At 42.9% G+C, this 24,423-nt stretch overlaps 1 protein-coding gene across 4 annotated transcripts in view; it reads left to right on the top strand.

The window, feature by feature from the left end:
- Tanc1 (tetratricopeptide repeat, ankyrin repeat and coiled-coil containing 1) overlaps window positions 1–24,423 on the top strand; it is a 246,680-nt gene that overhangs the window by 185,269 nt on the left and 36,988 nt on the right. For 3 of the 4 annotated variants that reach the window (XM_008826683.3, XM_008826682.3, XM_029560397.1), the window contains exons 8-16: window positions 95–358; window positions 5,731–5,853; window positions 6,744–7,025; window positions 8,007–8,158; window positions 10,435–10,666; window positions 12,186–12,352; window positions 13,789–14,396; window positions 19,641–19,749; window positions 20,383–20,505. In XM_008826683.3, the coding sequence (XP_008824905.1) occupies window positions 95–358; window positions 5,731–5,853; window positions 6,744–7,025; window positions 8,007–8,158; window positions 10,435–10,666; window positions 12,186–12,352; window positions 13,789–14,396; window positions 19,641–19,749; window positions 20,383–20,505 (2,060 nt within the window). The remainder of the gene's footprint in view (window positions 1–94; window positions 359–5,730; window positions 5,854–6,743; window positions 7,026–8,006; window positions 8,159–10,434; window positions 10,667–12,185; window positions 12,353–13,788; window positions 14,397–19,640; window positions 19,750–20,382; window positions 20,506–24,423) is intronic. The other variant, XM_008826685.3, reaches the window with a different exon arrangement.

Raw genomic sequence — 24,423 nt, 5'->3', positions numbered from 1 at the left:
GTGTGTGTGTGTGTGTGTGTGTGTGTGTGTGTTAACTCTCAACAGCCCCAGCTGTGCCTAGCTGCCTTCAAAGTATTCTGATCTCTCATTTCAGCCACAATTACAAGTTCATCGGAAAATGATGACCGGAGTGGCTCCAGTTTGGAATGGAATAAAGATGGAAGCCTAAGGATAGGGGTTCAGAAGGGAGTGCTTCATGACCGCAGGGCAGATAACTGCTCCCCAGTGGCAGAAGAGGAAACCACTGGGTCAGCAGAGAACGTGCTGCCCAAGGCAGAATCCTCAGCTGGAGATGGTCCTGTCCCTTATTCTCAGAGCTCCAGCTCGCTAATAATGCCACGGCCCAACTCAGTTGCAGGTAAGGCCATGCCTCTCCCTGAAAGGGTCATCTTGCCAAGCCCAAGGAGCCCTGGGTTTGCTGTCTTCACCTGGAAAGTTAATCCAGACAAAAGTCAGCATTATGATCGTTTCCCTGGGCCTCAGTTTACCCATCTGTAAACATATAAGGCTCCACTTAATGACCTTTAGTAATCCTTTCACTCTGGAATTCTTTAAATCTATGATTTGTACAGTTGGCTCTTTGTAGATGAGATTAGAAAGTTCAAAAATTCTGCCCTTGGTGTTTCTTTTAAGCTTTAGTGAATTCTACTTCTTATTACATCGTGATATACAGGAATTATTTAGAGTGAGGTTGTTATCAGCTCGAAGAATTTCTAATCCAATTTTAAACCTTTGTTTTATCTGACTGAAGTTCATCATAGATGGGAGGTCAGATGTTTCTGTGTGATGGAGTTATAATGGAGTTCACGACTGAAAGCCTATATGGGGGTACGAGAGCAGGCTATGGCTGTGTGGGCTGATTGTTGGACTGGTCAGGGGCCCATCCTCAAACAAGGAGGGGTGTGGAGCTCTACTGTCATCCCTTTTGAAAGTCTTACCTTTTTTTATATGCCCTGCTCATGAATTCAGAAGAGGTACTTGTTTGTAGTATAATGCTTTAAAAAAATGTCTCCCCTACTAGCACACCAAGTCTGCACATCAAAAGATTTTTCTCTAATTTATACTGCTCCTTTGGTATGTGCTAGGTCATTCTGGCTGTTGTTGGGTGTTTTTTTTTTTTTTTTTAAATGATGGAAGGCTAAAGCACCTGGTAAATAAATGGCCTTAATGGAAAAGTTGTGAGGTACAACTCTAATTCACTTTCAAAGGAAGCAAAATGGCCTTGTTCCAGAAAAGGGATTTGGCCCTTCTGCCAGAGAGAAGTACTAGAGAGCATTATGTGTATTGATTGATGGTTTCAAAGCTCCCTATCCCCATCACTGGCCCACCCCTTGAACCTGATATGTTGTACTCAAGCTGTTTCAGGCCGTAGTTATGATGAGTGGATCGTTTTTGTGTCCTAGAACTTGACAACTTTATTTTCTTCAACAAAATATCACACTTGCATTCAGTGTAATTAATCTGTTTTAAAATTAGGAAACACAATAATATATTAATTTTAGCATTGTTAACAGTCTGGTTCAGGGTTGTTTTCTACTTAATGCTCTTTGTTGTGGTCTCCTGCTTTATGAAGGGACGGTGGGTGTGAACTGAGCTTTTCCAGAGACTACCCTGATTATGGAGCAAAGCTGTCTGATTTTTGCTGTGCTTATTCAGGTAACTCCTGTGTGTGCCCTTGGATTAGACCTCCTGTGGAACGGGAGATTTTACCTCTGGATTTAAGCAAAGACTGCTTGGCCTAATGGGCTTGTTCATTTCTCTCCTAGATTGCATACATTAAAAATCTAGTTCACAATTTGAAAGGAAATAGGCAAGTGCCCTACTTTGTAGTATCTGTTAACAAGTGAGGAATCTGATAGATTCTTCATTGCCCACCTTCCACCTTTAAAGTTGACCTTCAATTGAGGAATGGCTACATGTTTCAGGTTTATGGAAAAGAATAATGCTCCATTGTATGGACTCTATGTGGCACTGTTTTTTAGTAGTTACAGGGCGGACTCTCTATGCGGCACTGTTTATTTAGTAGTTACAGGGCAGGCTGCAGACCCGAAAAACTCAGTGTTAGAAGTACTGAAATATAATGTGAAGGACTATATACTGAAATCTCCTGGGAACACAAGCCATCCATGTAAACACAAATTGCCACTTGGTAGGGAAAGTGGGCTCATGGGGTAGAGTAAGGAGTGGCAAAAGGATACCAGGCCTCTGTTGAAAGGTGCCCATGGAACTTGGACCTGGAGTGAAAGGGCAGAGCTAGTTCCTGAGTAAGATCTCCAACCTTTGCTATCACTGAGTCTACTTCAGAGAATCTTGGTTGTCTGCTGTGGAGTACAAAGAACAATTTATTTTTCATCAAAGACTAAAATAAATTGGCTGGATTTGGATATTGTAAAGGCATTTCTTAGAGGGGATGACTTTGAAATGTTGTACCTTACATTAAAATGAATGATATGGACATTTTTTTCCTTCATTAAAAAGCAGGATGCAATGCTTTTAAGATTGTATGTTAGATAGTCTAGTAGTTAGGCAATAAGTTCTGCTAGTTTTTATTCCTTTTTTTTTCTTTTGAAACCCTTTCAGAGTGGATCACAGAATACTGTGTTTAATTCTCCATGAAACCAACAAAAACAATTACCAACTGAGTTCCAAATTTTTTAACACTAATTGGTAATTGCCCTGGACTTACTGGCATTTACATTTTGTAGGTTAGCCCATGACTTGGAAATTTAGCAGATGTTGCTTTTTATTTAGCTTAAAAGAAGACCCCTCCCCCAAACAGTTTCCTACAGCATTTTGAAATGTGTTCCTCAGATGTAAAACACTGTATGTGTGAGTGTGAGTGTGTGTGTGTGTGTGTGTGTGTGTGTGTGTGTTCACACACATGTAGGTGCATGACTTAATCACAGAGATGTTAGCAGTGGGTTTCTGCAACATCAAATTGATTTCTGATTTTTCTTGGCTCTGAATAGTGTTTAGAATTTTAAAAATGTTTTTTTAAACTAATGAGAGCCTGGTTCTTGCATTACTGGTGTCTGAGAATCTGTGTGAGAAGGCAGAATGGTCACTTGCTCCACTCGTGCGGAGTGCTCAGGCTCATAGCAGAGCAGCCAAGGACTCAAGCTCCTGCTCTCAGTAGCTCAGTGGCTTCAAAACGCCTTGGAAAGCAGATGTGACTGCAGCTGTTGGTTTAAGGTCCTGCTACAGCTTTAAGCTCAGTTTAATCATGGGTGTCTATTTGTTTATTGTCTGAAACAGGGTCTTACTTTGTAGCCCAGCCTACTTTGGGACCCATGGTGCTCCTGCCTCAGCCACCTGCGTGCTGAGATTCCATGTGTGCATCCTGTGCCCAGCTCTTAATCATGGTAGGAATGGAGAATCAGCCATGTACAGTGGAGTTGCTCATGCTGCTCTGCTGTGTATTTTGGTGCTGACGCTGGTGGCTGGAAATCTGAAAACAGAAAATACTTCAAAATCTCTCCATCTCCTGCATCTGTGTCAAACTGGGGCTTTTCTCCCCTAGTTTTTCTTTTCCCCATTGGAATGGCTTTTATAGTCACTTTTTTTTAGTTCTTTCAGTTTTCACAAAATTATGTTGTAAGGGATCAGAGAAGGGGAGAAACAGAAACCTTTTGAGAGTCTTTGTATCTTTGTATTCTCAAGTGAGTTATGGGCTAACACTCTTGATGGCCCCTTCTGCTTGAAGCACAGTGGTACATGAGGCATGTTAAGCAAGGGCCAGAGTGCCAGGCCTCAAGCATAAACCTAGAATTCTGTTTTAGGCTGTGTTGCTAGAGGGAAACTAGAGAGGTAGGGGTGGCCCTGTTGCCACTCCAGGAAGTTTCCCTCTATGCAAGATCTAGAGAGAAGTTTAAGACTGTCATTGGATTGGCCTGCTGAAGACCTCTGAAAATCCTACAGAATCCTGCATAAGGAATTTTCTCCTTATCTGTCTGTCTGTCTGTCTATCAATCAATCATCTGTCTGAGACAGGGTTTCTTGTAGCCCAAATTGGCCTCAAACTGACTATGTAGACTGATGTTGAATTCCTTATCTTCCTGCCTCCACCACCCAAGTGGTAGGAGTACAGGCATATACCACTGTATTAGCTTAGCTTAATCTTTTTAATGGGAGTGTTGTACTTACATTCTTTACCACATATAGAATATTACTTAAATGTATATAGTGTATAATTAGGCAGCAAATATGCACTAATAAAGAGGCAGAAGCACTGGTCTATGCTCTTGAAGGGAAGGGTTCAGGTATTTAGTCTTCTGCTGGGAGAGTGCGTAGGTAAATCATATGCTCTTTGAGTTGCATTGAGAAGAGACTGGGACATCCCTGAGTCAGGATGGAGCCTCTCCCCAGAATGAAGAGTGATGCAGCCATAAAGAAGGAAAGAACAGAAAGCTGAGAGGAAGTAGGAAGGCCTCAGGAGAGATGGTGCTTAGGCATCTGGATCTTGGTCTCAGCCTATGGAGTAGCCAAAGGGTTTTCAGAAGACTCATGGCCCAAACTGACTTCTGTCTCTTGCATACTGGTTCTATGACTTCAGCAGTCTTTAGAAAACTTAACCCTTGGAATGTATCTTCTTCTGACCTCCTCATTTTAGATGATATATATATTTTATTATCTTGGAAGATAATCTTGTGTCTAAGATTGAGAGCACTTTATGTTAGAACACAATCTATAAACTAAATTAGGTTAATTTAAACTACATTTCTGAAATTTTGACTCAGGATATATATTTAAGTAAGTATTTCTAGTTTACTTATTTATTTTTAGTTTATATATATATATATGTGTGTGTTTTGCCTGCATAAATGTAAGTGCACCTGTGTCATGCAAGTCCTGTGGAGGCCAGAAGAGGGCATCAGATTCCCTGACATTAGAGTTGCAGATGGTTGTTAGCTAAAATGTGGGTGCTGGAAATGGAATTTGATCTTCTTTAAGAACCGCCAGTGCTCTCAACCACTGAGCCATCTCTCCAGCCCCCAGGTTTTTTTTTTTTTTTAAGGCAAAAACATGTACTATATATTTATAAGATTTCCTGAGAATAAGCAAAATTATTTCATGCTAGTTATTTTATAATCTTTACTACTTGTATGTACATGTGAATGACCCCTAATGCTTTTAATGGTTAACCAAATGCTGTGAATCTTATTATTTTGGTCAGAAATAAACATGATAATACATTGCAATATGTAAAGCACATATATATACATATTTTATATACATAGACACATATATGTACTTGGAACTTGAGAAAGTGTTTGAAAACTAGCTCTTGGCAGTGAAAATACAATGTTCTGAGAACTGTGGAACTGCACATGTGGAATCTGCTTATTAGAAAGGTTGGAATTCCAAACAGCAGAGAGCATTTGGAATTCCAACAGCAGTGAGCAGCACTGCAAAGAAGAGTCTAGTTCTATGTCATGTATTAGCAGTAAATACTGAAGCTTTGCTGTATGATACTGGTTTTTTCATTTAAAAGGTTTATAATGAAGTCAGTGTCTTTGAAGCAATAGTGGAGAATTCTGGCAATCAGATCAACATACCTTAAAAATGAGTAGTGCTTAATTTTTTCCATTTTTTTAATTAACAGCTGAAAAATAAGTTGGAACAAATAATTATCCTGAATTTTGCTGAAAGTTGGAGCTTAATTATTTAATAATTTATAGCTTACACTAGTTTAGATGTGGCATTAAACTAAATTTCACTTTAATATTGCAGCAACAAGCTCTACCAAATTGGAAGACCTGAGTTATTTAGATGGGCAGAGAAATGCTCCTCTTCGGACATCAATTAGGTTGCCATGGCACAATACAGCTGGAGGTAGGGCACAGGAAGTGAAAGGTATTTATCCTTGCATGCAATGACATATGATGAGCTTATTCACTAAACTTGAAAGTCTCTGATAACCAGTATCTAAACTGTTTTTAAAATGTGATGTCAAGTGTGTATGTACTTTTAAAAAGTATCTTAAGTCTGCTAGATTATAGGCATGCTTATTTCATATGCAATGAAACTGTTACAGTGAGTTGTTTTTTTTTTTTTAATTTTCAGCCAATGAAGTAAGAAGTATAGTAACATAGGAAAGCCAGACTCCAGCAGGGAGACAGGGTTGGGGGATGTACAATTTCCCCCAACTAATCCAGAAATATGTTCCACACTTGTTATTAAGCCAGCCTTAATTGTTTTGGGCTTCTTCCTTACAGTGTATGATTAAATTTCTTCTGGCATTGAAAAGTAATTCTACAGTAAGTTATTTTGAAGTGAAAGATAGTTTAACACTTATTAGGCAGTAGCCACTAGCAAAGCATCAGTTTTGTTTCAGACCCTTAGACTGTGTCAGCCACATCCTGTGGCTATCTGTAATGCCCAGATGCATGGTCAGTGGCCCTACCATGTGGGAAAAGCATTGCCCCCAGATGAGAGCTGTGCCCTTATGTCTGGGAAACTGTGTTCTCATTTTACCTAAGGAGGGGTAGAAGGAACACATTAACACACTTTCAAATAAGCCAGCCAGACATGAATTGGCCCTTTGCACTGCTTTCTCTGTATGTGTGAAAGGATGAGCGAGTCATTTTAAAAGGATACTTTGGGGAACATATAGGGAATGAAAAATGAAGTATTATCGAAGAATTTATAAGACCAGGTTGGAAATACTTAGATAAGTATGATATATTATTTCTGAATATACTAAATTAGCATCCTCCTAAAGCAACGATTTTTTTTTTTTAAAGCACGATTTGCTCCCTACAAGCCACAGGACATTTTGTTGAAACCCCTGCTGTTTGAAGTACCGAGCATCACAACCGACTCTGTGTTTGTGGGAAGGGATTGGCTCTTTCACCAGATAGAGGAAAATTTGAGGAACACAGAACTGACAGAAAACAGAGGAGCAGTGGTTGTGGGAAATGTGGGATTTGGGAAGACAGCCATCATTTCCAAGTTGGTGGCACTGAGCTGCCACGGAAGCCGCATGAGGCAGATTGCATCCAGCAGCCCCAGTTCATCACCCAAGAGTACGTCCATGTTTACTGCTTGTCTAGCTCATGTTAATGTAAGATGGATGGAAGAGACTGCTATTTGTAGGCAGGAATTAACAGTTTTCCTTAAGTGGTTCTAGCTACTGAGTCAGATCTGTGATTGTAGGTTAAGTCTGAATACTTCATCTGTCATAGTTTGGGGTGTATTGTTTGACTGCCTCCCTCCCGCTTTCTCCCTCCCTCCTCTTTCTGAGACAAGGTCTTATAGTGGTATAGGGTGTATTTAGCTACAGTCTGGGGGGAGCCAGTCTTCTCATGTCCTTCTGACCTAGAGCCCCTGCTTCCTCCTTTCACTAGAGGGAGTCCACATGTAAGTTACACATTACTACAGAGGGGCAGAGGAGTCTAATCAAGTGATCTGGGGAAGTTTGGGTCTTAAAAATCAAGGGGTTGGGCTCCTGGAAGAAGAGGACAAATGGAGTCTAATGCATCGTTCTTTCAGGAATGTTCCTTTTACCCCCTCTTTCCTGTATCCTGTTCATCACAGCCTTTCTTGGCTAGATTTACTGAATGCTAGATTTACCAAAAATATAAGCACTAACTTAAACAGAAGATAGAATAACCAAATATTTCAGTTCTCTCTCTCTCTCTCTCTCTCTCTCTCTCTCTCTCTCTCTCTCTCACCACAAGGTCTCTATGCATCACAGGCTGCTCTCAAACTTAAGATCTAGCCTCACTCCTCCACAAGTGCTGAGATTTAGGCATGATCACCATGCCTGGCTTCACTGCTTATTTCATATGTAATAAAACTATTACAAAGAAAATATCTTAAAGTAGAAACAAGAACAACAGGGTCATGTGAGGTTTTTTTTTCAACCAATGAAGTAAGAAGTATAGTAACCTAGGAAAGCCATACTCCAGCAGGGAGTCAGGGTTTGTATGGGACTAATCCAGAAATATATTCTACATTTCTTATGCTGTGTACTGATATTACACTGGGGTGGCTTTCTCCTCCAGCTTCAGATCCCACCCAGGACCTTCCTTTCACTCCATTACTTTCCCCAAGTTCTTCCACAAGTGGTCTCAACGTGGCCAAAACACCTGCTGGGTCTGGTACTTCTGAAAAGCAGAGACCAAGAGAGGATGCGGTGAAATACCTCGCTTCTAAGGTATTCTGATGCTGTTTCATGGGGGTCTTCTGGATAGAGATGTGCTGGTTTGGCTTCAAAATGTGAGTGGGAAAAGGGATCTTAAAACAGAAACAACTGCTTGGTGCTAGACTATAGCTTTTAATAAAATGTGGTTAGTACTCAAGATAAAATGTTTTAATGAAACTAGACCCTAAAGACAATGGCAGTGGGTTTATGCCCATCTGAACCAGGTTGAAAAAGTTCCTCAAGGCAGTAGGAAAAAGCATGTGAACTTTCCCCAAACCCATCCTTACAAATGCACATACAGTGTCACTAGGAGATGGAGAGAGATTTAAACTTGACCCTGACCTCTTCCACTTGTGCTCTGTTACTTGAGGCCTGTGGTTCCCTGCATCCTTCTGTTAAAGGTTTGTTGGGAGGTCATAAAAGAAACTTGACTGACTTCCTCTTCCTAAATGCATGGTCATCAAGGAGTTTCTGAAAATTTCCTTCTGTTTTGCTTCTGACATTGGTTCATAAGACACCTTCCTGCCTTAAAGCGGTTACCCCGATGAACTGCTTGGGTCCCCCCAGCCAGCAGTGGTGGGAATTGGTGAAACTGGAGAACCAGCAGGGATGAGAGTGATGAGAGCACCTCATGAGGACACTGGGTGTGAGGTGGTGCAGGAGAACTTAAAGGAGTGCTGCTTAGCCTAGACTCCTGCCCCTTTCACCTGTCCCCCAGAGGGCAGCCGCTCTTAGCACAATGAGCCCAATCCTCTGACCACCAATTCAGAGCAATCCTCTGGTCATGAAGGGATGATCTGAGGTGAGTGATAGTGTGTCAGTCTCAAAGCCACCTTTGCTATGGTGACTTTTCAAACCTGCTAATTGTGATCCTCAGTAAGAAACACACCTTAACAACTCATGTACACATAACCACACATGTAACAGAAACAAAGATATTACTGAACTGTGTTTAGTGTGCCATGTAATATATCCAGTGATTTAAATTCACCTTATTCAAATAATTTTAAAAAAACCCTACCTTTGACTCTAGATTGATTTCATAACTTTCTTTCAGTTAGCCAGCTGCTTTTTGTTGAACATTGTGCAAGACTGTGGTACTGGGTATATTGTGATGGTTTGTACAAGTTTATTGGGGTGCTCATGTAGATTCCTGCTAATCTGTCCATGTAGGAGTTGAAGAGCAGTAGACATTTCTCTAAGTGCTAGTGACAAGTTTAATCTAAACTGGAAGTCATACAGTGGTTCTCAGTTGTCCGAAAAGATGCCCCACATCTGCTCTTGCCACATGCTAGAGTCTGCAGCCCTGAGATCTTGAGCACGATCTTGGAGTGTCCTTGTCATCTTAACCAAGTTTATCCTGTTGTCTGTAGCTGTTGACTGTGTACTGAAGCCAGTGGTTTGTGGCCTATTTATTGTTGAGGCTGCAGAAATGAGTGGGACAGTGGTGCCTCGAACCCTCTGGAAAGCACACTGCACTTCACAGGAGTGTGCTGTTCTTTTCTACCTTCCTGACCTTATACTAACATTCTTTTATCCTCATCTGGAAAGTAAGGATTTTTTGTTTCTGTGTCGTATACCTCTTGTTCCCAAGGGTTCCATCTCTGGCACTGTCCGTGTAGTCTTAACAGACAACCCACTGCTACTGCAGATCCATCTGAACAAAGGGAAGCTCTCAGCCTTCCCATGCTTTGGCAGCTTCCTCTTTCTTCCCTCATGCCCCCTCACATGATAAACAGATAGCTGGGAATTGAAGTTCTTTATCCTCCTTCAGTCTCTTGAAGAAGGTGGGTGTGGGGAGGGAGCTGAGAGTGTGAACTACTCCTGCCAGGAGAAAGAAGCAGCTGCAGCTTTGAAGCTTGGGTTCATAGCTGCCACAGAATCCTGTGTGTTTTGGTTCAGCAGAGGGTTCCCTTGAGGTGCTGTTGCTCTTGAGAACAGAACAGATATGCAGTGCAGATGGTAGGGTCAGGAACATTGGGCTTGCTTGGAAGTGCTCTAAACTAGATTAGGCATTAGGTTTTATAGATGACCTTTACTAATCTACATTCAATACAAAGTACATGGTTCTGATCAAGATGGATTTGTGGCTGCAATTAATGGTCTTCTGAGAACAGTAAACCACACCAATGAAGAAAGGAATAAATGAATCAATTAAGCTAGTTAGTGACTCAGTCTTAGGGAGTAGAAGTATTTTGTCTTTTATCTCAGCAAAGGGGTGGAATTGTGCTCATGGAAAGAGCTGTGGAGAAGGTGGGGTGATGCCGTTGTCTCTGCTTCTCCCTTAGGTGGTGGCCTACCACTACTGCCAAGCCGACAACACCTACACATGCCTGGTGCCCGAGTTTGTACACAGCATCGCGGCTTTGCTATGCCGGTCACACCAGCTGGCTGCCTACAGAGACCTTCTAATCAAAGAGCCCCAGCTGCAGAGCATGCTGAGCCTCCGCTCCTGTGTACAGGACCCAGTGACTGCTTTCAAGAGAGGCATTCTGGAGCCCCTCACAAGCCTGAGAAATGGTACTTTCCCAGCAGTCCTCAGGCCCCTTCCTAATACAGGATGCCCGAGTGGTCCTCGGAGAAGGGTGGTCAGCTTAGGGCTGGGGTGGCAGAGAGAAGATGTTGGACAGTCAGTGCACATCTGATCCCATCACACTCTCTGTGGTATAGTTTCCAATGAAACAGTTTCCACTGAAATGTCTCTAATAAGAATGAGATCTACAACTAATCATTTCTAAAGAAGCCATATATGACTTTCTACCATCTGAAGGTTTGATACTTAGTCTTGCATGCATGTGGAAGAAACCTCAGTGGAATGTAACTAAGAACAGGGCTTTAAGAACTCTGGCTTCTACAGGATCTTCAACAAAGAGCAGTAACTTTTAGAGAAACGACTAAAGAAAAAAAAAGTTTGGGCTTTCAGAGGCAGGAAGCTGTGGGAAGATACATATATAGGGACACTAATCCTAGATGCAAGTAGTAAGTTTGATCCCTGGACTTACCTGATACTCCAGCTGCAGAGGCCAACACCTGTCTGCCCCTCCTGGTAGAACATTGTCAGGCTAAGTGGCTGTGCAGAGAGTGTCTCTGAATATACTTCTTAATTGGTTTCACCTTCACAGTTCTTCATATTTAGGGGTGGTGCATTCTGGTCTCCCACATAACTATAAGCTATTTAGATGACTAACACACTGAAGACTGTTGACTGAGTAGTTTGCACTCCTAGGTAGTAGGGAAATGAGTAGATTGTTGGGAATTTTCCAGCATTTTGGGGTCTGTTTTTGTTTGTTTTAGAGCTTAAATCTAACACCATTTCTAGGAGTTTCCATCTGACACCCCCCCAATAGTCTACAACGTAGACTTATGGGTCATTAAGGTTTCCCACCTCCCCTCCCCTGCTCTTTTTTTGAGCTGTAAATTAGCTATCAACAAAGCATTTTCTGCTAGAAGGTGCTAGAAAGAGGGACTGAAACAGATCTGGGCAGAAAACTGGCACCAGTAAATATAAAACTAGTCTTAGGCTGTGCGAAGGACCCTACCTCTGGTCTGACCCCTGGGCATCTGTGAAGCATAATTTTCACCACTGTGTAACTTGGGCCAGACAGCCCCTTGGTTGTGGTGTCGGAAGGGTTGTTTTTCGTTGCCTGGAGTCAGTCTGCTGAGTTCTAACGGAGAGCCTGGTATCTTTTCCAGGTTTAGTCTCTACATGCGTCTGTTCTTTTTGCTTTAGGCTACACTAGTGATAGTGGTTTATGAAGAGCTGATGATATTATATACATGTTTGAGATTCTACTAATGTGTGTAAAGGCAATATGTTTCTGAAAACTGTTTTGTAAGAATTGGTTTTCTTTTGGCTCTATGCTCTGGTTTTCATTATAAATTTAATAGAAAATATGCTTCTTTGAAAACATGTCTTCTAACATATGTAAATCTTTTTAGGTTTTGCTAACACTTTAAATTGTGCATTAAAATGCACTGAGTGATGTCATGTTATAGAAATGTATAATTTCTTAATTTGAAAAAATATTTTATCCTTTAGAGCAGAAAATTCCAGAAGAAGAATACATTATTTTGATAGATGGCTTAAATGAAGCTGAATTTCATAAACCTGATTACGGAGATACGCTGTCTTCATTTATTACCAAAATTATTTCTAAATTCCCTGCCTGGTTGAAGTTGATTGTGACTGTGAGAGCAAATTTTCAGGTAACAAGAATTCTCAACTCTCTTTCCAAGTCCCCATACTGAAAATGTCCAGTGATATATGCTAATAGCTTAATGCTGTAAACCACTTCATTACAGAATTGAAAACTGTATCAGGACTTTGAAAAATTAGTCCAGAGTATCACCAAAGAGTATTGACCTTTGTACCCCCTGAGGCAAGATTATTAAGGTGTCAGCTAAGTGTCCTACCAGCACTGAGTTGTGCTGCATCCAGTCTTCCTTACCGTAACCATACATCGTGCTGGCTGAGACTTCTGGCCAGCTAGTCAACTGGTTCCTGCCAGTCACTATTTCCGTGAGTTTATGGTGGCTCTTCGCAGAGTTTTTTGTTTTGTTTTGTTTTGTTTTTAATTTGTGATACTCATGATCAAACCCATTTTTTTCCTCATTAACCTGAGATTAGACCTAAATTTAAACTACATGTTTGTTTTTATGGACCTTTGAGTCATGCATCATCGGTCATGTTTTCCTCAGTGAGCATAATTTGGCAGTCAGGGAAGGACCCGTAACAGTGGTCTTGTGTTCCTTTCCTGGCTGACTTTGCCAGAGGCATGGCTAGCTTCCATTCGAAATGGAAATGGCTGTGCTTTGCCTTCTTCCTGCAGTTACTACATTAAGGACTTCCCCTTCAATGCTGCAGAAATAATGGTAAGGGGTGAGAAAAGCTCCCCTCTGCTCCGTTAGGACTGCTTATTTTTGAAAGGAGGGAGCAGTAGGAAAGGGGTGGCAGGTGATGTCTCTGACTGATGGATACAGAGATACATCTATCTGTCTCCAAAAATTAATGACACCATGCAATTATCCTTCATGTACCAGTATACCTATATCATATTTCCACTGAAAAGTTTACTTAATTTTTTTAAAATATGAGAACATGCTATACTGAAGCAGGCAGTGTGTTTTCACTGCCACTGTCTGTCAAGGGACACAGGTAGGCAGTCTCAAATTTCCTGGTTGGGTCTCACAGCCCCCAGATCTGAATGCACAGAGATGTTGTTATCTCGGTGTCGAGCTGTGTTCTTAGATGTGCAGTGTTGGTTTGTATTTATCCGTGTTATATAACCAGTTGCACAGTGCAAGGATTATGAGTATCGGCTCATTTGCAGGGTCTTGCTGCCCCTCTGTTGGTGTGGCCTGGTTGCTGCTGTCTGCTTGGGCCCCTCCCTCTGCTCGCTTGACTCTGAGTCCTCGATGAGGGCTTTGGAAAAGTCTTTACCAGTTCTATCTCGCTTCAGGATTTCTTTCTCATAAGCTTTTTATCTGTACCTTATCCTATTACATGCTTTAATACAAAACAATGAGCCCCTGTAATCCATGAAAATCCTTCTTGAAAGAGAACTAGTGAACCTGGTTTAAAATGCTCTCAAGTAAAAGAGAAAACTCATGGAGTGACACTGTGGGTTTTTGTTTTCTCACAGGAAATCATCAGTGCTCTGCCATTCATCAAGCTCTCTTTAGATGATTTTCCAGACAACAAGGACATTCACAGTGACCTGCATGCCTATGTTCAGCACAGGATCCACAGCAGCCAGGACATCCTTAGCAACATCTCCCTGAACGGCAAGGCCGATGCCGCCCTCATCAGCAAAGTTAGCAGTCACCTGGTGCTGCGGAGCCTGGGGTCCTACCTGTACCTCAAGCTCACCCTGGACCTCTTCCAACAGGGACACCTGGTCATTAAAAGTGCCAGCTACAAGGTGGTGCCTGTATCTCTGTCCGAGCTCTATTTGCTGCAGTGCAACATGAAGTTCATGACCCAGTCTGCCTTCGACAGAGCCCTTCCCATTTTAAACGTGGCCCTTGCTTCCCTCCACCCCATGACAGATGAGCAGATTTTTCAGGCAATTAATTCTGGCCACATTCAAGGTGAGCAGGGCTGGGAAGACTTTCAGCAAAGGATGGAAGCCCTCTCCTGTTTCCTCATCAAGAGGCGAGACAAAACTCGCATGTTCTGCCACCCATCCTTCAGAGAGTGGCTGGTGTGGAGAGCAGATGGCGAAAGCACAGCCTTCCTGTGTGAGCCCAGGTATGAGAGATGCTTCCTGTCGGTGCCCACAGGGGCCTCTGTTCCTTGAGGGATTTGCATGATTTTTAACGGAAAGGCAACCTGGACTCAGCTTTGCTGCTTTGGTTTCCATGCTTTGGGCAAGAAGGAGAAACAGCAAGAAAGTTTTCCCACCTCACGATAAAAGCTTCCTAGCTTTGATTGCTAGAACTGCAGGACTTCCAGTATATTTGGATAGAAGAGAAGCTGGGTGGTTCCTGGATGACGTTTCCTAGCTGCCAGTTCTCTGACAGATCTGTCGCCTCTCCCTTCAGCATGAACAGGGTCACTTGTAGGGTAGAACGTGGTCTCTGCTTCAGGGAATAGCAGGCTTCCACAGAAGGTTTGTCTGTGGCCTGGGGTCTGTCTCAGATCCTTAGCCCTGCTACTTCTGACCACCTCTTGGCAATATAGCACCCTGTCCTGGGGAGGAAGCACTGGGGGGACAGAGGAAAACCCAGTAATCCAACCTGGCTGCCTCCTTTTGGATCTGTGGTTCAGCTAAGTGTTTCAGACTAGGCCAGGGCAGGATGCTGTTCTTGCAGAACTTGAACCATATGTCTGCCAGCCTGCCTGCTAACCATTACCTAGTTTGAAATAGGGTGAGACATCAAGAATTGGAGGGCCTGAATACCTTCAGATAACGATGCTCTCAAGCCTTTCTGTCTAGCTTGTATCTTTGCTTTCTTGAGCAGCTGTGCTCTGAATCACAATGGCCCCTTACTCTAGTAATGGGGCTGGTAAGCTGCTAGATAGTCCCCTTAGGACTAGAGTGGGCATCAGAAATGAAGAGTTAGGTGAGCATCTGGGAGCCACATAACCACCATCTTCCCCATGTGCACTGATAGTTTTAGTGTTGTTCAATGATGTGGCTGTTGTTTTCTTAGATGACACTGGACTCAAGGTTTGTCGTAATGTTTCTCAAACCTGGTTTGGGGCAGTAAGTTGATTATTAAAGCCAGATCATAAGAGCTAGCAAAATGTATGCTGTGACGCAGCTGGCCAAGTTGCGTTATCTTCCAGCGAAAGGTCATTTTCTAGGAAGATCAGCTGTCATTCTGTTTGTTGAAACATAAAAACAATCAGAAGACTTACAGGGCCCAGGTTTCTCACTGGTGTTAGAAGCAGAAGTAGCTGGGCTACAGTCATCATTGGTCCTTGCTGCATTTTGGACAGTAGGGGCAACACAGGACAGAGCTGAGAGCATGGTGGTTGCAGCAGGACCAGCAATTGCAGTCCCCAGAACATGAGACTGGTCACCCCTTGTGAGAGGTGGGTTTGCACATGCATCCCCCATTCTGTGGGCCATCCCTGTCTGCACTGCTTGCTTTATCACACAGAAGATTTCTCATTAGCTGCAGCCCACTTTGTCTAGCTTGCTTCTGCTTCTGATGTTTTTGTCCCATGAAGTTCTTGTATATTCTAATGGCTTGAAACATTTCTCATATGTTTTCCTCTAGTAGCTGACTTGTGTTTAGTCTTACATTTAAGCCTTTATCTTTTTTTTTTCATTTTTTAAAAGATTTTTAATTTTTAAAAAAATTTATATATGTATGTCTGTGTGAATAAATGCCAAATAACTATAGTACCCACAGAGGCCAGTAGAAGGCATTGGATCTCCTAGAATTAGAGTTGCAGGCAGTTGTAAACCACCCAATGCAGGTGCTGGGAATAGAGCTCAGGTCCTCTGGAAGAACAGCAAGCACTCTTAACTGCTGAGCCATCTCTCCAGCCTCTAAGTGTTTATTTTTGAGTTGACTTTTTTTTTAATCTGGTAAGAGCTAAGTGTCTAGTTTCATTTTTCTGCATGCAGGTATCAGTGTTTGTAGCACCACTGATTCACTGAAAAGACGTTTCTTTTTCAATGCATGTTATTTTCATGTTTGTTGAAAATCAGTTTGCAATGAGACTGTGACTTACTTCTAGAGTCTCTCTTGTATTCCATCGGTCTGTGTGTTTTTATGCCAATACCATGCTGTTTTGATAACTAGAGCTTTGTAGTCTGTTTTGAAGTCAGGTACTCCAATACCTACTGTTTTGTTCTTGCTCATATATTTTATATTTTAATTTTAATTTTGCAAGGATACTTCATAGGTGGTGGGGAACACTTCTGAAAGGAAATATACCATTTTTTATTTCTGTGTGATATTAGAATCACTGATCATTTCCTGGATTTATCAACTCATTAAGATTTCATAAGGACTTGTGATCTAGAACAATCTCCTGCTATTGCCATTAACTTGAGGAACAAATGGATAGAATACTAATAGGTACAACAAGTCTAATGCAGACAGAAGTAGCTGTCAGAGGCATCACAGGCCATGCTCTGGCAATAGTAAATCTAGTTTGACTGGTGCTTTTCTCATGGCATAGAGGAGTGAGAAGAGCCAGCAGAAGGTGACTTCAAGATGTTAAGCCCCAGGAGCTAGGAGTGGCAATACCCTTAGGAGGAGCAGAAAGGGAGGAGATCTGGTGCAAGCTTTCCAAATCAGAGCTGGTTTTGGTTTTGAGGAGTTTGCGCCTATGAGGACCTTCTCTCCAGGGGGAAGACCTTGTCTGAAGGTTGGAGAAATTGGTAGCTGAAGATTCAGTGTCATTGATGGAAAAGTGTAGTATGACTTGATGAGGGAGCTTGTACCTGGAGAGGGAAAAGAGTGCTGGACTTCTGGGAGTAGAGAATTTCAGGGAAGGAGACCAAAGCTACCAAAGGGGCAAAAGGGGATTGAGTGGAAGCTATTAGACTTTCATAGAAGATAATCCTGCATCCTTAGGAGACCTCTTCTGCTGAGTCGTAGAGAAGGCCAGAGAAGAGAGCCAAAGATCTGGGATGGGAAGTGGAAGAGCTGAGAAGCATGGACTTTGGCTTTTAGTAACAGGAAGTTGGGTTCTTGCTGAAAATTTTATTGAGACAGTGTAGGGAAACAGTCCACAAGGAAATACAGAGGGAAGAAAGCAGAGCTAAGTGTCCGGGGCACAGCCGCCTCCTGCTTATTCCCACTGAGCCTGATCTTTGTACAGTTTTTCTGGCTGAATCTCATCATGGTTATATGTGACACCTCCAATTGCAGAGAGCTCCTTAAGGGAAGAACCCTGCATTATTCTCCCATGAGCCCAGGCTCTTGGGTTTGGCAGACTGCTGTTCAAATCCCTGGACAAGTCGCTTAACCTGTTCAGACTGTTTCCTCATGTACACTCAGTGACTCAGGGATTGTGTGGGTGAAGGAGATGACTCTGAGGTTTCTGCATCTGAAGCAGAGCACTGGCTTGAGAGCTGCCAGCTTTGGAATGGGATCCAACTCAGGACTGCAGGTCATTTGAGAGAACACAGTGATGGGACTTGAGAGAGAGGAGGCCATGTGCTTTGCTGAGAGCCCTTTAGGCCTTTGGACTGCCGCTGAAAGGTGTGGTTATTACCCGGAGGGGCCAGCCATGATGTGCAGCTTATCTGGTTTTAGCACAAATCAATTATAAAGAATAAAGGCTTCCGTGTGCTGTTTTCATATATATGCATATGACATGTTGATCACATCTAGCCCTTTCCACTTCTCTTGTTATAGACCCTTTTCTACTTTCATACTGTTCTTGTTTGTTTTATATTGCTATGATAAAATACTTTGACCAAAAACAACTTGTGGAAGAAAGGGTTTATTTCACCTTACAGGTTACAGTCAATCACTGAGGGGAGCCAGGGCAGGGGTGTAGGAACTGAAGCAGAGACCACAGAGAAACACTGCTTTTTGACTTGCTCCTCTGGCTGTGCTCAGCTGCTGCTCTTACACAGCCTAGGCCCACCTGCCTAGTGATAGCACAGCCACAGTGGGCTGGGCCCTCCTATATCAATGAAATTAAGAAAGTGCCTCACAGACATGCGTACAGGCCAGACTGATAGAAGCAATTCCCCAATTAAGGTTCTTTCTTCTTAGGTGACTAGTTTGTGCCAAGCTGACAAAAGCTAACCAGCACGCAAGCCATCTGTTTTTTCCCCTAGATGCCACATATAATAGAAAACATATGATACTTGTCTTTCTGAGTCAGGCTTATTTCACTTAACATGATCTCTAGTTCCATCCATTTTCCTGCAAGTGACATGATTTCATTCTTCTTTGTGGTTGAATTATACTCCTTTGTATATATTTATATGCAATGTTTCTTCATAAATTAACTAGCACTTCATTTAGGCTAAGCCCAATAGCACTGTGATAAACATATGTACAGGTATCTCTATCATATGCTGACTTTGATTCCTAAAGGTATATATGCAGGAGTGAGTTTTTTGAACCCCCATACTTCTGCCTACAGTGAATTATACAATTTACATTCCTGCCAACAATATATAACATTTATTCTTTTATTTTATTTGAGACAGGGTCTTTAGTATCCCAGGTTGGCAGGCCTTGAACTCACTGTATAGCAGAAATGTCCTTGAACTTCTAATCCTCCTATACCACCAAAGTGCCAGGATTATAAGCATGTGCCACCACACCCAGTTTATGTGGTACTGGGGATTGAACCCAGGACTTCATGAATGCTAGGCAAGCACTCTACTAACTGGGCCCATCCTTAGCCCTCTTTGTTTGATATTAGCTCTTCTGACTGAGGTTAGATAAAAACTTGGTGTAGTTTTTGTTTGAATTTCCCTGGTGACTAAAAATGTTGAGTATTCTTATTGTTACTGGCTAGTTATATTTCTTTTGAGAAGGTCTTCTGCACATTTGTGGTTAGATTTCTTGTTCTTCTGGTGTTAAGTTCTTGGAGCTCTTTGTATATGAGTAGCCAGCGAAGACTTTCTCCACCCTTTTGTCTGCCCATCATCAGACATGTTCTTGTATTTACTTGATATTAGACACTTTGTTCAGCATTGTGTTCATGGCTGTGACATAGTTGGGGCTCTGTGTTTCATGGAGTTTACATTTTTGTGACAGGTGTAAACCAACAACCCAGAGTGATGATGAACAGACAGTGGTGGTTCTAAAGATACAGGCAACAAAGCACTCAGGCCTGGGTTAGGGTTACTCTACAGAGTTGGGGGGATGGAGAAAAAGAACTTAAAATGACTTGCAGAATAAGCAGCAATTACTATCTTTTTAAAGAGTCAGCAGTCTGCCTGTTCCACGTGGGTCTACTAAAGCCACCAGAAGAGAGTTCAGGGGCAGAATTATGAAGTACTCATCTGTGGTGTGGTGGATTGGGGTCTTTTGTGATGAGGCTTTGTATTTCTTGCCCTAGGAATGGACATGCTCTGCTGGCATTCACGTTCTCTCGACAGGAAGGCAAGCTGAACCGCCAGCAGACCATGGAGCTGGGCCACCATATCCTGAAGGCACACATTTTCAAGGTGAGGTTTGCACCGACTCTGTGTTGTGGAGGGTTTTAGACAGCTTGTGAGCCATCTCAGAAGCCCTCTGTGAGCACTTTATTCATTCCCTATTGTGTCATTTATTTGTCAGAGAGCCTGAGTTTCTTGGCATGTGTAATTTCGTACTACCTGGGTTTTCTGACCATGCTTTTTTCTCAAGGTAAAGTCTGATGTCCTTCTCTTTCCCCTAGGACCTGTCTTTAAGTCTAGAGCCTTTGTCAAGTGCGGCTTAAGTTTTTTTCCACTTGTAAGGTGCTGAGATTACAGTATTGAGTTTCTTACACTAGGAGGTATAGCACTGAGCTTGCTTATTTTGTAATGCTGCTGATCACTGTCTGGACTCATTCATTGGGGGTTATAGATGGCAATCTAATTCTGTAATTTATGATTCCTCTGATTTCCTTTTACAATTAGAATCTCCTTTTTTGTCTCTCAGATGTGAATAGGGCCAAAGCAGCTGGTTTCCCTACCCTCAGTTATGGCTCACAGGCCCAGGCATTTTGAAAGTCACTTTGTTCAGCATATATCGGCACTGTGGTACAGACTCACTTTCAAACTGATGCCCAGTTGGGAAGGAGACACTTACGGGCATCTGTCTTTGGTTGTTTCCAGGGCCTCAGTAAGAAGACTGGAATCTCCTCAAGCCATCTTCAGGCCTTGTGGATTGGTTACAGCACAGAAGGGCTGTCTGCTGCCCTGGCCTCTCTCAGGAATCTCTATACTCCCAATGTGAAGGTGAGCAGCCCTCTGTACAGGGAGCCTGACCCTGGCCTTAGCCTAGTCCTCCTTTATCAGTCCTGATAACCTGGGATCTGGATGGTGCAAGAGGAGCAGAGGAGCTCCATTCTGTTATGAAAATTACACATTTTCCCCTAGAAGTTTAGGTTTTGCTCCTGCAGGACGATAGGGGTAGCTGGAGCTGCTGTTAGCCCATAGTGACCATTTTATTGAGGAGGTGATGAAGAAGCAGTTCACAAAGGAAACCAAAGGTCAGAGAGGGATTCGCAGGGATACTAGATTTTAAAAGTGTCTTGGGTTACTATAGCAACTCATCTCTTCATGGTTCATAAGTAATTAATCACTGATGAATGACACAGAACAATGGATACAAAGAAAAACTAACTGCAGGTTCAAGGAAACATGCACTGCTGGCAGTGGAAAGAGTGTTAGGTTGGTCACCTGCTGAGCCAAGCACTTCTCTGCTGTGGTCAGTGACTTCCTATCATGGTACTCTTTCTCTGCTTGTGCAGATAGGTTTTCTGTCCCCATTTGCAGACTATAACATAATCTGCGAATTGCAAACCCACACAGCCAGATACCTGGTTAAGGCCAAAGAAAAGTGTCCAGGCCTCTTATGGCATGCTTAGTGCAGAAAACAGGGCTCTTTCCCTGTGGACTGAGTCTTCCTCCTAAGTCTCTTCTGTGGAATAATTGTACCTGCTCCCACACAGTAACACAGGGGAGATCCTACATGGTCATCAGTAAAGATGAGGCAAGGCCTCTGTTTTCAGGCATCGGATATCTACTTCACCAGTTATGGAAAAGGACCACATATACCAGAGATGGAAACATGGGGACCACTCCTGGGCCCGTTAGTGCTTCTTCTCCCTGCCATCCATCTACCTCACACTCAGCCTACTTACCCTGGCCATGGTTCTGCACTGTGGTCTTGTGGAACTTAAAGCAGTGTCTGCTTAGAGGTGCTCTATCTCTCCCTCCTTCCTCTCCTTGGTGAGTTTGAGAGTTGAAGGTATCACAAAACTGCCTGAGGATCATGTGTGTCAGGAAGGACTCAGCAGTCTGGGTGGATGACCCACAGCCTTGTCCACTGTAGGGCCTTGCTGCCCCTGAGTGAACAGAGATAGGTTTACAAAGGTAAAAATGCCACTTCGTTCAAGTGACCTCCACTCCTATCAGAATCAGCGGCTGACATGTGGAGAGGCTGTTGGGCTTCAGCTTTGACTGGCCTCCTTTTCTGGTCACCTTTGTGCAGAGCACCACTATAAAGTGTCCCTGGAGACCCTGTGGTTGCCTTGCTTCTTCGCATATTCTCACCTCCAGCTCATAACTCTCAGTGCGTGTAGGGTTTCATCAGTGGGTGGACAGGGAGCCATTTTTGTAATGCAGGAGAACCAGTTCCAAACTGCTGTCTCTCATCCCAGGTAACACTTGCTTTCCAGATGGAGTTCCTCTGAAAGAAATGCAGATGGCTCTAAGTTTAGATGTCACATAACAACAAAGCTGGACTGAGATTTTTTTTACTTCAATTTTATAAAAATTCAAGTTTAGGTTACTATAACGTTGTTCATCTTTTTGACTAGCTCACAGTATATTTTTTGGCTTCTTCACAGAATTTATAAATTCCATATAACAAAGAAAAAGAGTAGTAGTACATTGGTAATATCTGTTTTCACTACTTAAATGAATTCATGGACATAGACGTTATTTACTTAGGCCAATAAATGTGGACATGAAAATGGGAAATGCCATATTCTACTGAGCTCAAGTTTTCAAGGCACAACATGATAGTGTAAGGAACTTTGCTCTCGAGGTTTATGCATCTTCCCCTTTATCATCCCTGCAATTTTGAGTTGTTCACTTTTACTTTGATTTATAAAAGTCTGGTATTACCTATCTCCACACAACTTGCTATAGATTCTCAAGGCCTTCTATTATCCTTCTGTTTTGTCTTTTTAAGTCTTTCAAGAGAGAGAAAAAGATTTTCACGAATATTGAACAAATTATAGTAATTTAAAATTATGCATCCAATTAAGGAACTTTTTTTAGAGAGTATTAAATGTTGTCATACAGGAGTGAATGTCATTTTGAAAATAATTGTAGTTTGCCGCTTTAGCAAATTAAAGTGACTTGCTCTGGTATGAGTGCTTGGTAATTTCAGAAGCATGCTGTTGATTTCTAGTGTCATATCCTTCAGTCACTGGGCAAGGGTCATGCCAGCCTGCACCTGCGTGCCCTGCTGGGGTCCTTGCCCAGTTGGTTGTTTTACTCAAATGTTCTCCTAGGGCTGGTGCCAGCCCTAAACTGCAGACTTGGTAGTGTTTGAGGCTTTCTCAGCTGAGGGCAGAGAAGAAAGAACAGGGGTGAGGTGGGGACTTGGCCTGACTTCCCTTGGCTGGACTCAGGGGAGTCAGTCAAACTCTGCACCACAATTAGGCAGGGCACATTTTTAAAGGGCCCTTCTTTGGTAAGGCTCCAGAGTACTTAGCCAAGAAATTTGACTCATGCTTCACAGCTGAGCTGGCCAGCTCCTTGTCCTCAGTCTTGTCCTCGGGGATGCCCTGCTACCCTTCTGTGTTTTCATGCAGTTATTAAATCCATAAGTTAGTAGGCAGTATTGCCACTTCCAGGTGCTAGCCAAGGAGAGCTTCTGTGGTGAAGACTTTGAAAAAAATCTCCTGCAGTTGGGAAAGAATACATAGAATGGATCATTTCAGCCCCTTCCTGTTAGACTCCGCAATCTCAGCTGAAGACCTGCTCTGCCCCTGCTGCCCCAATAGCAGCAATTAGCTTTGTGTCCTGAGCTCCCCTTGCCCTGCACACTCTTCTCTCCTACAAAATGGAGACAATGAAAGCACTGTCTCCCAGCAGTCAGAAAGCTCCCTGTGAAGCCTCCTGGGAAAGAACCTGGCATGACTTACATGCCCAGGTGAATTGTTTCTCCTCAGCTCTGGCTCTGGAAACTGGTGGCACTAGGGCTACAGGTACCTGGGAACTTCTAGATGAGTTGTTGGGGGCTATGAACCATGGGAGGCCCTCCACCTTGCTGCTCTGTGCTACAAGTAGCCCAGGGGTGCACACAAGGCCTTATGGGTGGGAGACAGACATCAGGTCTCCAGGAACCTCACTCTGAAGACCTCACAAAAGGGTGATGGTAACAATAGATACAGATAGTGATTTAGTGCTTTTGGAATGCCGAATGTGGTATGTGTGTGTGTGTGTGTGTGTGGTGGGGTATGTGGTGGTTTAATCTTTACAACAACATAGTGAAGTAAAACTATTTTTATCCGTTTTTCAGCTGAGGAAGCTGAGGTTTGGGGCAGTTGGTATTCCCCAAATCCTATAGCTGGAAACATACCTGATACTCAGCCTGCCCATTCATGTCTGCTGGTGCATTTGTCACCTGGTGTGTTTACAGCCCTGACTGCCAAGTGATTCACTTGGGAGCTGTGGTGCCAAAGCCTCAGTCCCAGTTAAGTCAGACTCTCCAGTGCACAGGGCCCAGTCACTGGAAACTTTCGAGCTCCCAGTGGCTTCAGTGGGAATTTTAAATGGTAAAAGTACAACAATGCATCAACAAAGGATATGTGCTTCTCCAAAGCAGATGAAGTGTGACTGGATTAGACACCTCCACCCCTAAGCACATACCTTCCAGAAGTTATGTTAGATGTGTACCGTAGTGCTGAGTGCACCTCTCCCAACATTCTTTGCAAAGAGAGCCTGCTGAGCAGAATGGGGTGACATGATATGATGCTCACTTTCTAGAGGGTACCTGAAGCACTGAAAAACTGAGGAATTTCCTAAGAGTCACTAAAGAGTCACTTAACCGCTTAATCCATCATCTTTTCTCTTGGGCTTATGCATCTCAGAGATGGGACTGATGGGGAGGGAAATGGTAACTGGTTGGCAAAATCA

Source organism: Nannospalax galili, unplaced genomic scaffold (assembly GCF_000622305.1).
Source record: "Nannospalax galili isolate Female #2095 unplaced genomic scaffold, S.galili_v1.0 scaffold92, whole genome shotgun sequence".
Lineage (NCBI taxonomy): Eukaryota > Metazoa > Chordata > Mammalia > Rodentia > Spalacidae > Nannospalax > Nannospalax galili.
This window is presented reverse-complemented; position numbering and strand designations above follow the sequence as displayed.